The 14,668-nt window shown below is 44.2% G+C and overlaps 1 protein-coding gene across 2 annotated transcripts; it reads left to right on the top strand.

Moving 5' to 3' along the window:
• On the top strand, positions 671 to 12,810 carry LOC8060628 (formin-like protein 5). 2 transcript variants are annotated; one of them, XM_021453102.1, is made up of 18 exons: positions 673 to 1,144; positions 1,784 to 2,484; positions 2,562 to 2,780; positions 2,904 to 5,635; positions 5,761 to 5,884; positions 6,269 to 6,340; positions 6,423 to 6,521; positions 6,600 to 6,641; positions 6,757 to 6,888; positions 6,973 to 7,054; positions 8,118 to 8,212; positions 10,733 to 10,804; positions 10,897 to 11,013; positions 11,444 to 11,512; positions 11,599 to 11,665; positions 11,776 to 11,918; positions 12,000 to 12,251; positions 12,333 to 12,707. In XM_021453102.1, exons 1-17 carry the CDS (start codon positions 1,072 to 1,074, stop codon positions 12,087 to 12,089), a joined length of 4,929 nt encoding a protein of 1,642 aa, XP_021308777.1. In that variant the 5' UTR covers positions 673 to 1,071; the 3' UTR covers positions 12,090 to 12,251; positions 12,333 to 12,707. The 2 variants fall into 2 exon arrangements, with proteins under 2 accessions (XP_021308776.1, XP_021308777.1); XM_021453101.1 differs by having other exon boundaries at positions 671 to 1,144; positions 11,776 to 12,251; positions 12,333 to 12,810.

The following is a 14,668-nucleotide window of genomic DNA, read 5'->3' as shown; positions in this document are numbered from 1 at the left end:
CAGAGACAGCTCTCCCCCCGCCGGACTTTTCCCTCCCTGAAAATGACCGTTGACATGCATGCCAAAAAAAAAAAAAACTCTGAGCTCATGACAGCCGTGGACAGACATGCCACTGTGCTAAAATTCCCGAGGGGGAAACAAATTGACCGCCAGCACGTGATCCGGTGACCCTCCCCAAAACAGCAACTAGGGTGATTAAAATTTTAAAATATATAATTACTATTTAACCAAAGTTACCGCGAACATAGGAGCCTCCCTCCCAGGTGAGAGAGAGAGTGAAGATCCCGTTCCCGTCGCCCGGAAGGGAAAATCTTGAGACGCCCGTACCGACACAGCCGCCAAGGCATTACGCCCCGTTCTCCCCGCACACCATCCCGTTCACACCCGACACAGACGGAGTCACGGACATGTGGGTCCAGAGTGACGTGGGTCCCTGCCGACAGTGGAACATGAGGGAGGAAACGAGCGTCGCGAAGCGCACGGCCTTCACCGCTGTCAAGGCAGCACAGCAGCCTCGTCATCAAAAAAGGAAAAAAAAAGGCAGCACAGACCAAAACGTTCACCGCAGCGGGCAAGTAAAACCCGCACGCGAAAATACAAAAAACGACTAGAAAAACCCAAGTAGTAGCTGTAAAAACTCGGGAAACGATAGCCAGAAGCAGCAGGAAAAGGGAAAAAAAATAAAGGAAAGGAAGAGAGGGGAAGAGTTAAAGCAAAGCGAGGAGAAGAAGGCAGCAGTAAGTAGAGGAAGAGGCGTCCCAATCCCACGGTGCCTCGACCTCGACCGCCTCCCGGGCTCCCACGCCCACCCATCCATCCCCCACCACCGGCTCCTCGCTGCTGCTGCTGCGCTCCTCGGCGGAGCCCTAGGTGGAGCTGCGGATCCCGAGATCCCCGGCGGCGCCGCCCCGGAGCTCGCCGGTGGCGGCGGGCGCGTCCCCCTCATGCCTTTGGCGCCCCGGTCGGAGCCGATCGGTGGCCGCCTGAGGAGACACAGCAGCTCGGCGGGCGCCGCCGGAGAGGCGGCGGGAGCGGACGCGGAGGAGGGCGAGGGGGAGGAGGAAGGGGAGGATGGCGCTCTTCCGCAAGTTCTTCCTCAAGAAGACCCCGGATCGGCTGCTCGAGATCTCTGAGCGCGTCTACGGTATAATGCTCGCCACTCTGGTTCGTGCGGGTGTGAGTTTCGCGGGGATGCTTCATGTTCTGCGGAGTATTTTGCGCTCCCGCTTGGTTTTGGGGGTTTGGAATTTTCGTGAAGTGTTTTTTCATATATATTAGTTTAATTGAGCTGGAATTCGGCGCAGTTGGAAGCAGGAGTGCTGACAATAACCAGTTAGATTTAGGATATTTTGAATTGGATTCTGGGTCATCCATTTGGTGTGTTTGTGGGTTTGGAGCCGTGGTAGCAGTCTTAATTTAGCTGCATTTGGCTTTAATCGCTTTACTACTCCTTTGAATTTGATGGTGTTTCTGGAGGTTTGCTCTTTAGGAAGCTTCGGGTTTCACTGCATTTGTCCTAAATTGGCATGTTCATCTCCACTCCCACTCTGGCCACAAATTCATTTGTTGAATCGTGTGAACTATAATGGTGCAATTATCCATTGAAATAAAGTGAACCAAATACTTGAATTGTGTGGAAATTTGAAAGTTTAGGATATTTGCAATTGTTAAATGAGGTGCTACTAGCCTGATGTGCTTACATACCTTTTGATTTGGTTAATACTAGGTGACTAATGCAATGATATGTATCTGATTGTGCAAATGTCTATGTATGCCTTTTCAGTGTTTGACTGTTGCTTCTCAACTGATTCCATGGGTGAAGATGAGTACCGGGATTACTTGAGTGGCATTGTTGCGCAGTTGCAGGAATTTTTTCCAGATGCATCATTTATGGTATCCAATTTCTGGTCTGGGGACAAAAGAAGCCGGATTTCAGATATATTATCTGAGTATGACATGACAGTAATGGACTACCCACAACAGTATGAAGGATGTCCATTGCTTCAGCTTGAGATGATCCATCATTTCTTGAAATCGTGTGAAAATTGGCTATCAGTGGAAGGACAGCATAACATGCTTTTGATGCATTGTGAGAGAGGGGGCTGGCCAGTGCTTGCATTCATGTTGGCTGGACTGCTTTTGTATCGCAAAACATACACTGGTGAGCAGAAGACACTAGATATGGTCTACAAGCAGGCTCGAAGGGACTTTATACAACAGTTCTTTCCCTTGAATCCTCAGCCTTCACATTTGAGATATTTGCACTATATAACAAGACAAGGAGGTGGTTCTGAATGGCCTCCTATTAGCAGACCCCTCATCTTGGATTCGGTAGTTCTCCATGTTGTTCCACGGTTTGATGCAGATGGTGGTTGTAGGCCATATTTGCGTGTACATGGGCAAGACTCAAGTCCTGGTAACAAGAGTGCAAAGGTCCTTTACGAGATGCCAAAAACAAAGAAGCATCTTCAGCGTTATGGACAGGTGACTGTCTCCTAAATTACTTGTATGTTTATATCCAAATTCCAAATCCAAAATCTATTGACATGGTTGCGATGCAGGCAGAAGTCCCTATAAAATTAAGTGCGTTCTGCCGTGTTCATGGAGATGTGGTACTTGAATTCATCCATATTGGCGATAATATGGAGCACAAGGAAACAATGTTCCAGATCATGTTCAACACTGCATTCGTTCAATCAAACATCCTTGGACTGAATCGTGATGATATTGATGTTGCTTGGAATGTGAATAATCAGTTCCCAAGGGACTTCCGAGCTGAGGTACTACACTCACCTCTTCCTATATGCCTTTTATTTTCTTTCTCTTTATCTATGCACCAAGAAATCTTAAATATATCATTTTCTCAAAAAAAAATCTTAAATATAGCTCAATTTTTGAACCAGGTACACTTTTCGGACCCTGATTCATTCAAGCCTGCTGCTACTGTTGAGGAGGTAGCTGATGATGGCGATGAGACCGATGTTGCTTCAGTAGGAGAGGAGTTCTATGAAGCAGAGGAGGATTGGCATGATGCTAGAAAAGACCCAGAAACTCAGTCAACTGATAGTGGAATATCATTAGATGGCAGTGCAGAATTTGATGGTGGGGCGGCAACTGAAGAAATGAGCAGCCTAGAGAAGCAACAATTTGATGAGGGTGTGAAGATTGTTGTCTCTCAGAATTTAGGTAGCATGAATGAGAGAAGGGCAAGTGCACCTATCTCAAGTTTTGAGAACCAAGAAGGTTTGCAGCAGCCCCGTGAAGTTCTTGCAGATGCTAAACTAAGCAACACTAATTGCCAAGAGAACAACGATGTGCATGATATACAGGTGGTTGCTACATCTGTTGATTCAGAGGGACACAAGTCTGGATCTACCTGTCAGGAGGACACAAAAGGTGTAATTGCACAAACTTTAGTCACGTCAGTTGATCCAAGTGTCAGTGATGAAATTCAATGCCAGGCTGATGAACAAACAAAAATCTCAGAATACCCGGATTTGGACTACAGTGCTTTTGGGTCTCCTAGAAGTTTGTCACGTACAGATGGGGATACCCACTTGAGAACTACGAAAAATGAAGGGTTGCAAAACGGTGATATCAAGATTATCACTGAGAACACAATAAGTATGGACAACGAGCTAGTGATCTATGAAGAGAAAACTATAGTTGTCAATGGTAATACTGTACAGGAAGTAAAAAACGTTGTCAATGAAAAGAGCATTGCGGCTAAGATAGACAAACCAATTATTGAGAATAGGAACTCACTGGGCAAAAACAATGGCAAGATTCAAACCGCTAAACCTTCTGATACAACCAATGGCAAATTGGATGGGTGTAGATTAGAATCTTGCCTTGAGGAAACCATACCTACAAAGAAAACCTCAGTCCATGACAGAATTGTTGTCTTGCCAGCAACTGAGATAAAAGCCAAGCAAGAGGGGCTTGGCGACAAACAGGATTTTGGTATAGCTCTTCCTCAAAGTCGAACAGTAGCTAGGGCAAGGAGTCCGAGGCTTGAAAGTGACGATCGAGGGCAAATCCCTGATAAAGCTGTGTCATCAGTATTGAAGAAGATGGCAATAGGCAATGTAAAGACGGAAGAGCAACCAAAGCTTGGCAAACCAAAAACTATACGCAGATGGATCTCACCACAAAGGGAATCTGATGCTACCTCTGTTCATAGGCCATCTCACCCTCCATCTAGATACTACAGTTCACCAGCTGCACTGGCTATTCGATCCATATCTACAGATGGTAAAATCAGTGTTGTGAATGATGCACCTTTATTATCACTGAAACAACCATATGGCAGCAACTTGACACGAGAAACAACATCTGCACCGTCTGCTCCGTCGCCTCGACAACAATCCTTGTTACCAGGTGCACAAATTGCATCAAGAAGCCAGGTTTCTCCACCTCCTCCACCTCCAACCAACTATTCTTCAAGTTCTACTGGCCAAGGAGCACCCTCACCTCCACCTGGAGGTGCCTCTCCACCTAGGTCGTCAGGAGCACAGAAACAGGCCTTTGCCCCTCCCCCTCCCCCTCCTCCCCCACCTCCACCCCCGAGGTCAGGTGTAGGTGGAAATACTCCACCTCCACCTCCACCACCTCCTCCAAGGATAACTGGTAGTGGCATTACCATACCTCCACCCCCACCCCCACCTCCACCTCCACCTCCACCTCCAAGGCTAAATAGCAATGCAATTGCTCCACCGCCACCACCTCCACCGCCACCATTCACCATGACACGATCAAGTGCTCCTCCGCCACCGCCGCCGCCGCCACCACCACCACCACCACCACCACCAATGTCACATTCTGCTCCTTCACCACCTCCACCTCCACCGCCGCCACCACCACCACCACCTCCTCCTATGGCACGTTCAGCAGCACCACCTCCCCCTCCCCCTCCTCCTGGCCGAGGAGCACCCTCACCCCCGCCCCCTCCCCCCCCTGGCCGAGGAGCACCCCCACCCCCACCTCCTCCTCCTGGCCGAGGAGCACCCCCACCCCCACCTCCTCCCCCTGGCCGAGGAGCACCCCCACCCCCACCTCCTCCCCCGAGCCGAGGAGCACCCCCACCCCCACCTCCTGTTTCACGTGCAGGTCCACCACCACCTCCGCCCCCTCCAGGTGCTCGCTCTGGACCTCCACCTCCTCCACCCCCTCCAGGTGCAAGTGCTCCACCTCCACCTCCTCCTCCAGGCGCACGGCCAGGAGCTCCACCACCACCTCCTCCTCCAGGTTCACGGCCAGGAGCTCCACCACCACCGCCTCCTCCAGGAGCGCGACCAGGAGCTCCACCTCCCCCACCCCCGCCTGGAGGTGGTGGAAGAGGACCTCCACCACCTCCTGCACCTGGAGGACGTCTTGGTGGCCCTCCTCCACCTCCACCACCTGGTGGACGTGCACCAGGTGCGCCAGCTCCACCTAGAGCACCAGGTGTACCGCCACCACCAGGAAGTAATCCATCCTTAGGCAGAGGACGTGGGGCTGTACGCCCTCTGGGATCAGCTTATGGGGCTGCTGCCTCACGCAAGTCAACGTTGAAGCCATTGCACTGGGTCAAAGTGACAAGGGCCCTTCAAGGTAGTCTGTGGGAAGAATTGCAGCGCAACGATGACTCGCAGAGGTATTTTTCTTTATCATACAAAGCATAGTCGTGTAGAACATTTATGATCAGTGCAATTAACTCATGCAGATGTTTGTTTATTTTTGCTTTCGACATTACTTAACAGTGTTAACTTTTTCCTGCAGTGTTTCAGAGTTCGATATATCAGAACTTGAGAGCCTTTTTCCTGCAGCTGTTCCAAAGTCTGACGACAGCTCAAAATCTGAACGTAGAAAATCGCTTGGATCAAAACCAGAAAAAGTGCACCTAGTAAGTATTGTTAACAATTCACTCTTTTGAAGTATGAGTATGTTAAATGTGTTCTATTATTTCATGAGCCAACATTTTTTTCAGTTTTGGTCCTAAATATTCTACTATGATTTGTAATTCTGACAACTCAAACTTTGGTTGTTATTTAGATCCATAGACAACATTAATAAACATTAATATTCAACATCGAATTAGATGCCTTGTAATTGAACATGGTGAACTACTAATACATCTCTAATTCAGAGTTTTTGGTGACTCTACTTATACCCAAAATGTTTTTGTCCTTTTTAAATTATAAAACTATGGTGCAAAGTTTCATTTGTTTAATAATTTCACCATTTTTCTTTGAGATCTTGTCTATTCTGACACTTAAAATGTGAATAGATTGAGTTGAGGAGGGCAAACAACACAGAGATCATGCTGACAAAAGTTAAGATGCCACTCTCGGATTTGGTGGTAAGAATGAGGACGGTACATAAGATAAGGTTTCTCATTATTTTATAATTTCTGACATGTTGCCAATGGTTGATTTCTCCAGAGTGCAGCTCTTGCCTTGGATCAATCCACCTTGGATGTTGATCAAGTGGAGAATCTCATAAAGTTCTGTCCTACGAAAGAAGAAATGGAACTTCTCAAGGTGCACAATACGAGATTGTTGTTTTACTAGAATGGTGACGTCATTTTGTAAAATTTACCTTCTTACTTTTTTTAACAGAATTACACAGGAGACAAACAAAATCTTGGGAAATGTGAACAGGTAATGACTATATTTTTTTTTTGGAAAAATGTAAAGTTATACATAGCTTTATGCAAGTTAGATAAGAGTACATGTTTAGGTGTGTTTACAAGAGACAATTGTTCTTCTTTTGCAGTTCTTCCTAGAATTGATGAAAGTGCCTAGAATGGAGTCGAAACTGCGGGTATTTTCTTTCAAAATTCAGTTTGGTTCACAAGTAGCTGATCTTAGAAGAAGTTTAAATATTATAGACTCTTCTTGTAATGAGGTATGTTAATAATCAGTCATTCAGTCATATTAAACTCCAATTGGTTTGCATTTTTATGTATTAAGTAGAATTCTCCTTTATTAGATCCGAACTTCTCTCAAGTTGAAAGAAATAATGAAGAAAATCCTTCTCCTTGGGAATACTCTGAATCAGGGAACTGCTAGAGGTAACAATAAATTGCTTATTGTGTTTGTCGTCCATTTTGTCAATAGTTTGATTGATAATAAGATCATGTAAGTTTTTATTTGTACAGATAAGATTAGGTAGAAACTATAATGAGGCCTTGTTTAGTTTCCCCTAAAATTCAAAAACTTTTCAAGATTCCCTGTCATATCAAATCTTGCGGCACATGCATGAAGCATTAAATATGAATTAAAAAAATAACTAATTGCACAGTGAGGTTGGAAATCGCGAGAGTAATCTTTTGAGCCTAATTAGTCCATGGTTGGACAATAATTGCCAAATACAAACGAAAGTGCTACAGTGTCAGAATCCAAAAATGTTTTGGATCTAAACAAGGCCTGAGTAATAGTGTTGTTTGACACTGTCGCTTTATCTCTATTATGCATGTTCTTTTGAAAAACAAAAATTCTATGTTGCATGTGCTTTGATTAAATTTGTTTACAGCAGAGTACTACTTTAACTTGACATGATAAATGCCAGACTCAAGTAGGATTGTTCTGTAGTTTGAAAACAATAGCTCTATCTCTTCTGAACTTAAGATGTCATGGCATAATGTTATGTTACATAGTCGCATATTCTCCATCTTCTACTCGATCAGTAGGTGTACAATGTTTCAGTTTGAACCTGTATTGTCACCATTGTCTACAATCAATGTTCTTGTCTGAAAGTGAATAGATTCGAAACTCAATATGCGATGAACTGTATTTTGCATAAAGATCATCAGATGTTCTGTGATCAGATTGCATTTCATTACTGAACAACATTTCAATCCATGCTTATTAATTTTTTCAAACCTTGAGTCTTACACAGAATCTTGAGACCACTGTCTAGGCTCAAACACTGAGTGCTATATTGGATAGGTAGTTGTTCCAGCAAATTCTTTGTAGTGCCTTATGGAATGCAGTTGGACATTTAATCTGCTTAATACACCAAAAAGTTTGAAATATTAGGTTCTTGCTAGTTAGAGAATCCTTTGAATTTCTATGATTAAATACTATTTGTGTTGTCAGGCTACTTCTCAGCTTCGTGGCTATATTTGCTTACAGGTGCTGCGGTTGGCTTCCGGTTGGACAGTCTTCTAAAACTTACAGATACCCGGGCAACAAATAATAAGATGACACTAATGCACTACCTCTGTAAGGTATGATTCACCTTTTGTTGAAACTTGAGTACTCACATGTCCATGTATATATAGTACATTTTGTTATGATGGTCATTCGGTTCCCAGTTACTTGTTTGACTCTAAATGGAACCCATGTTCTGCATTCTTTTATTTGTTCAATTAGGATCACAAAATTGAAATTTGTGAACGTTTGGCGAGTTAGTGGGTCAGCAAGCAACATGTGTCCTGACTAGTTCTGTGGGATCCTTGTCAGAGTGGATAAAACTTAATGAGAAGATGGGTTGGAAACAATTTTCTAATCTTAAACAAAGCCTTTTTATTTATTAGGACCGTGAGACTATGGGGTTGTGTGTATGCTGTGTTTGTGCACTGCTGGAGCCTGTTTTACAATTGCACTGAATATCTGCCTTTTGTTTTCTTCTCAAACAACACAGGAGAACTGTGTCATTTCATTAAGAATGAGAAATAAACCGTACAAAATGTATGAAAAAACGGGGGAGGCGTCAAGAGGTCTCTCCCTACAAAAACCCAACACACACCCTGCCTTACTAGCTTTTAAACAAGGGAGACGAGTGCGATCTTCACAACCTAACTGGACCCAGGGGAGAGAGACCTTATGAGGAGCTCCTGGAGGGCTGTAGCACCAGCCATGCACCACAAACTGCCCTCCTCAGCCACGTTGTATAAGAGGGTCTGAACATCTGGGCGAGCTCCCTCAAAAACACAAGTGTTCCTGTGCTTCTAGAGCTCCCAAGCAACAAGATATTGGGGAATTAAGTCCTTCGGAACACTTCTTAAAGTATGATACCACCAGCCATAGAAGCGACTAGTAGATTCTGGATCCTTACTGCATAAAGTTTTAATTTCTGGAAGGATCAAGGTTCCAGACCTGCCTCGTAAACACAGGAGGTGAGGATGTGTTGGTTATTTTCTTCGGCCTGGTCGCAGAAGGGGCAGGTTGCCGGGTGGGGGAGGCCTCTTTTGGCGAGGTGTTATCCATCATCTGTTGTTGAGAGCACCAAACAAAAAAATTTGCATTATAGAGGAACCCAACATTTCCAAACTTTTCTTCAGGGAGCAAACTTGATGATCCCCTGGGAAAAAAAACAGCATAGTTGACTTGCTGCTATAGGAACCCGAAGTGGTCGATTTCTACAGATATTGATCAGCAACCTCATGTTGCAAGGTCATCCCGTCCAACAGATCCCAAATGAGTAGATATTCTGTGAACACTTGGACAGAAAGAGCACCTTTTAATCAGCCACCGAGCTGCTTTTATTCAGCGCTTGACCTATTGTGTGCGTCTTCACAGTTCTTTTAGGGATCAATTGAAATAAGTTGGGCGCCAATTCAGCAACTCTCTTGTCTGGCAGCCACCTATCAGCCCAGAATTTGGTTGACATACTATTGCCGATGATTGTCTTGACAGCAATATTGAACAGAACTTGAGCATTCTTTGGGACATAGATTGGCAGCCTAGACCAAGACCGAGTGGCTTCGTTTTTTTTCCAACCAAAGTCAATGGATTCACAGGGCCCAACCTGAAATTTTAGGGTTGTGTATTCCCAAACCCCCAAGTGGCCATTGTACACGTGCCCAAGAAATCATACAGTTCCCTCCATTGGCCTGTTCCTGCTGTTATCTTATAGTGCTATACTAGTATACTGTATTGATCGCATGCCAACCTTCTCATTGGATGGACAGAGTCACAGATGTAAAACAAGATCATATTGATTCGATGGGATAGACTGGGCATTAGAGTCACAGGTGGAAATCCAAATGGTTGATTGTTGGTAAATAAATTTGAAAACAAAGGAATGGGTGCGTGTTTGAGGGCACTTTTGCAGGCTCCCATTCCATTTTGTGAAACATTAAAGATGAATCCAAATTATGGTGTATGGCTGGAGTGAAAGGGCTTAGCAACTTATGGCCTTGACGTCTTCGTCAACATAGTGTGGTAGTCGCCAACATAGTGTCGTAGTCGCTTCGTGAGGCTGTGTGTTGTTGTGTATTGTGGAGTGCGTTGCCGTGGTTCACAGGTGTGTGCCTTTCCTTTTTGTTTTTGTGTGTTTTGCACTTTTTGTTTGTCCGCTTGGACTTTCGCCCTTCTTCTTGATATAATGACGTGCAGTTCTCCTGCATGTTTAAGAAAAAAAAAGTTGGTAAATTGCAAAACAGCTAGTGACATTTGGTATGAGAATTAGGACTGGAACTGCAACTTGGCAATAAGCACTGCTGTTTGATCCCTTATTGTTATACACATAAAATGCTTAACAATTTCTACCACTCCAGAATCGAATTAGATTCATGAATTCATCCAATAGTTTAACAGCATTGGAAATTGCATAACTTTGACAAGTACTGTCTGACACACTGACTATGTTTTCATGAATTTCTTAACTTTGACAAATTAGATGTTCTTGCTATGTTCTTGAACTGGTATAGCTTACAATTTGATTGTGTCTGATTTACTATAATATGAAGTGATTTTCACATTACGTTTCACACACGTATACACTGACAATTTCTTGGTATCAGGTACTTGCTGCACGATCTCCACAGCTTTTAAACTTCTATGTGGATCTTGTTAGCTTAGATGCTGCATCAAAGGTTTGAGTTTCCCCTTCATATACTACTAGATCGTGTAAAACGTAACAGGTCTTTGCAATGTGTACTTTCTTCTAACTGTTTATGTTGAACAGATACAACTAAAAATGTTGGCTGAGGAAATGCAAGCAGTTAGTAAAGGGCTGGAAAAAGTTCAGCTTGAGTATGATGCTTCAGAAAGGGATGGTCCAGTATCCGAAATTTTTCGTGAGGTCAGGACACAATAATCTCGATTTTCAATTCCTAGTTTTGTAGAAGAATTGATGTCTGTTCAAAGTCCTAGTAAGTTTTAGTGAAAAACAAAACCTGGCATTTGCGCAAATGAAAGCCTTTTTTCTAGACTATTGTGTCCTTTTTGACCTAGTTGTTTGAAGAATTCCCTCTGCTGCATGGACTGCTCAGAGCCTCAGATAGGCTTTCACTAATTTTAACTGGGCAAGCCAACAAGTTCAAAACACAACAAACAAGCTAAAATACATTCTCATCCATGTGACTATTCCATGCAGATAACCCTTTTTTTGTGTGTGCTTGTTCTAAAGAAAGCTATATGCAGTTTAATCTATCTTAGATGCTGAAACTGACATTAATTAAGTGTCTCAGTATCTCAATTGCTTCTAAACTGGCATTATCTGCACTGTGTAGAAACTGAAAGAGTTCACCGACAATGCTGGAGCTGATGTGCAGTTGTTATCTTCATTGTTTTCTGAAGTGGTATGCTGTTTCTCTTTTTTGGGCTCATAGTACACATGCAGTATGCCATTCATTTCTAGTTGGTTGAATTTTAAAGTTGGTTCCAGGGTAAAAAGGCCGACGCACTGATTAAGTATTTTGGTGAGGATCCTGTTCGTTGCCCCTTTGAACAAGGTAGCAGATGTGTTGTGTATTTGAACAAGCTCGGCCTAAATTATTTAGCTGGTTCAAGTAAATATTTGATCGCTGCATCTCCTTACCCCGTTGTGACTATTTTTCTGCAGTAATCTCTACCCTCTTAACATTTGTAACAACATTTCGAAAAGCACATGAGGAGAACCTGAAGCAAGCTGAGCTTGAGAAGAAAAGGGCTGAAAAAGAGGCAGAAGCAGAGAAGGCCAAAAACACACAATTGACTAGCAAAAATGTATTGTCCTTAGTATATTTTGCAGTTTTGGTAAACTTCATAAGCTCATTATATTTATGTTTTTTAAAATACTGTTCGCAGGACTCTAAACCATCAAATCCAAGCCGGCAAGCTAAACAAACATTAGAGAGGACAAGATCTGCAAGCAGACGAGGAAGAGACGTTGGGTGATATCCCGAATGGCCAGCTATTGTGCTGTGCTTCTGACCTGCTCGTGAGGCAAATGGATGACCGTTAGATGCATTTCTGGGCAAGGGAAGTTTCGTGGATGGACGTGCATCCGTCGGGTGCAGCGCTATCGCATCAAAGAAACTTTACAGGACACCCTCTGCGGTATTTTGTGCTCACATCTCTTCTCGTTACCAATACATCGAAATCGTTTTCTCCGAGTTACTAACTAGTTTCTTATTACAGGTCTCACTGGAGAATGCCGACTTCTTTTTTTAAACATGTCGGCCATCAGGGTCCAGTGCTAACTTCTGACTGCTGTAAAGAGTTGCTAACACTGATGCTAACTCCATTCTTTCTTTTGTTTTTTCATGGTACATTTCCATTCTTTCTAACAACGGTGGCCAAGTACAGCCATGGCTTTGAGAAAAGACAGCCCGCTCCTTAGGTGGAAAATTGTAAAGATTAGGTATTAGGGTAAAAGGGTATGGAGATAATCTAGGGGGCAAAGAGTTTCAGGAGTAAATATGAGATGTAAACTCAGCCCGTAGTTTAGCTGTAAGTTTTGTAGTGAGTGTATCACCACTTTCTATGATCATGATGCAGTGAACGCGTCGTTTTCTTTACGATCCGTTGTCTCTTGTCTGCTGTGTGTCGCCTGTGTACGTGAGACGTGTGCTGTCAATTGTTATTATGCTTCAACCTTAATGAGTGTGTTTGGTTCGTTTTCAATCCAAGTCTGGCTAGCAAAACTAAGCCAGGCTAGCCTAAGCCTGGCCTTATTAAGCCAAGATAGACTTGTTTGGTTCTATGTACTACGCTAACCTGGCTAGTCCTAGAATGTGCTTGGTTGGCTCAGAATGTGCTTGGTTGGCTAGTTTGTTTTGATACAGTCACCTCTTCTCTCAAATGGTATGGTTACCTCTATTGAAGCATTTTGTCAAACAATCGATGGGCATCGAGCAGGACACACGCAGAGCTCGCCAGCACCAAGCGCTGCCGTAGCGTCGGCGCTGTCTAGGTCCCCCTTGCGCTCGCGGCTGCCGTGTTCACGTGGCTCTACGTCGCCTCGCACCACCGGCTGCGGTTGTAGAGCGAGCAAGGCCACGCGCCATATGCCGTCGTCCCCATGCCGCCCCGCGTGCATCGCCCACGCCTAGCGCCCGCCAGGCACAGGCGCACGACACCCCTCGAGCAGCCGCGCAAGCGCTCTTTTCGGCCGGCCCGGACCGTGGACCGCTACTTGGGAGCACCGCGGCACGCCTCCCAAGTCCGAATAGGACCACTACCTTCTCATCCGCCAGAAGCTCCACCATGGCCGGATCTGAGTGACGAGGGAGGCCGGCGGCGGTCAAACGGACGGCGCGACCCATGCGAAGGAAGGGAGAGAGAGGCGGTGACACGGTACGCGAAGTCTAGCGGGGAAGAGCAACAAAGTTTCGACGGGGAGGGGCTCCCGGAGTTTCGGCGAAGGTGACAGAGTGAAAGATCGGCACTAACGAGAAGGGAGCAACGGGGCTGGCTCTGGCCTGGCTCTAGAAGAAAGACCAACCCTGTGTTTTTTTCTGGACCTGTCTCTAGGAGTACGAATGGCCAGTTGAAGCCTAGCTTCAGGGGCTGGCCTGTGAACCAAACAACCCCAACCAAGCCAAAAGCCAGGTTGGGAGACCAACCAAACACACCCAATAAAATTAAGCATTATAGCAGGATGAGATTTCTTGTGCGAGAAACTACATTATAAACTACATCCCTTAGTAAAAGCGTTTTGCGCTGTACAGATGCAAATATGAAGACTATGTGATGGCTACAGGTTTTCCGGAACTTCAACAGCTTGCACACAACCAAATTTAAGATTGTGTTCATTTTCTAACGATTACCTAAACACCTTAAGAATTTGTGATCCATGTTATACGAATTTAGTACTGCTGAATTCATATTTAAAAGTACTTCTATATTTCATAGAATGTTAATTTCATAGTTAGATCTAGTTCGCTAAGGCTACGGCTTCTTTCTAAAAGGACTCCATCTCTTGCTTCTCTTGCGGATTAGTTTTTTTTGGTGGACCTGATGTCATTTTAGAAAGCGTTGGACAGAAATAGCTTTGGTAACACTTTTGTAATTATTTATACCAAGCTTGTGAGGAGTTGGCAGAAGCCATGCTTTTTGGCTTCGGTTTAGTGCAAAAACGGATTCAGCGTCTTCAGACTTCTCTTGAGAATCCATTTTTTTGATGGCCATTTGGCAAGCTCTTTACAAGCGGGACTGTACCAAAGTGGGTTTCATAACAAACAATATAGTATACGAAACTAGCCATGGGCCTTTAAAATAGTACGAGTAACTAGTTTTTTTAGTTTTTGGGTTTTTATTTGAACAATCTTGTTCGTTTGGTTGAGAGAAAACCACTGCTGAATGACTGGTAGATTCGGCTGATAAGCTCAAGCGAACAAGTATACTTTAAGTATTGTTATCTTTTTCTCCACCTTTTGTCTCACATCTATTCCATAAGTGATTAAGCGTGCAATTTTTGTTGATCTGAAGTTAAGTTTGCGTTTAATTTTCTCTTGGCGAAGTAAATTCCTCAA

Source organism: Sorghum bicolor, chromosome 2, assembly GCF_000003195.3.
Source record: "Sorghum bicolor cultivar BTx623 chromosome 2, Sorghum_bicolor_NCBIv3, whole genome shotgun sequence".
Classification (NCBI taxonomy): Eukaryota; Viridiplantae; Streptophyta; class Magnoliopsida; order Poales; family Poaceae; genus Sorghum; species Sorghum bicolor.
This window is presented reverse-complemented; position numbering and strand designations above follow the sequence as displayed.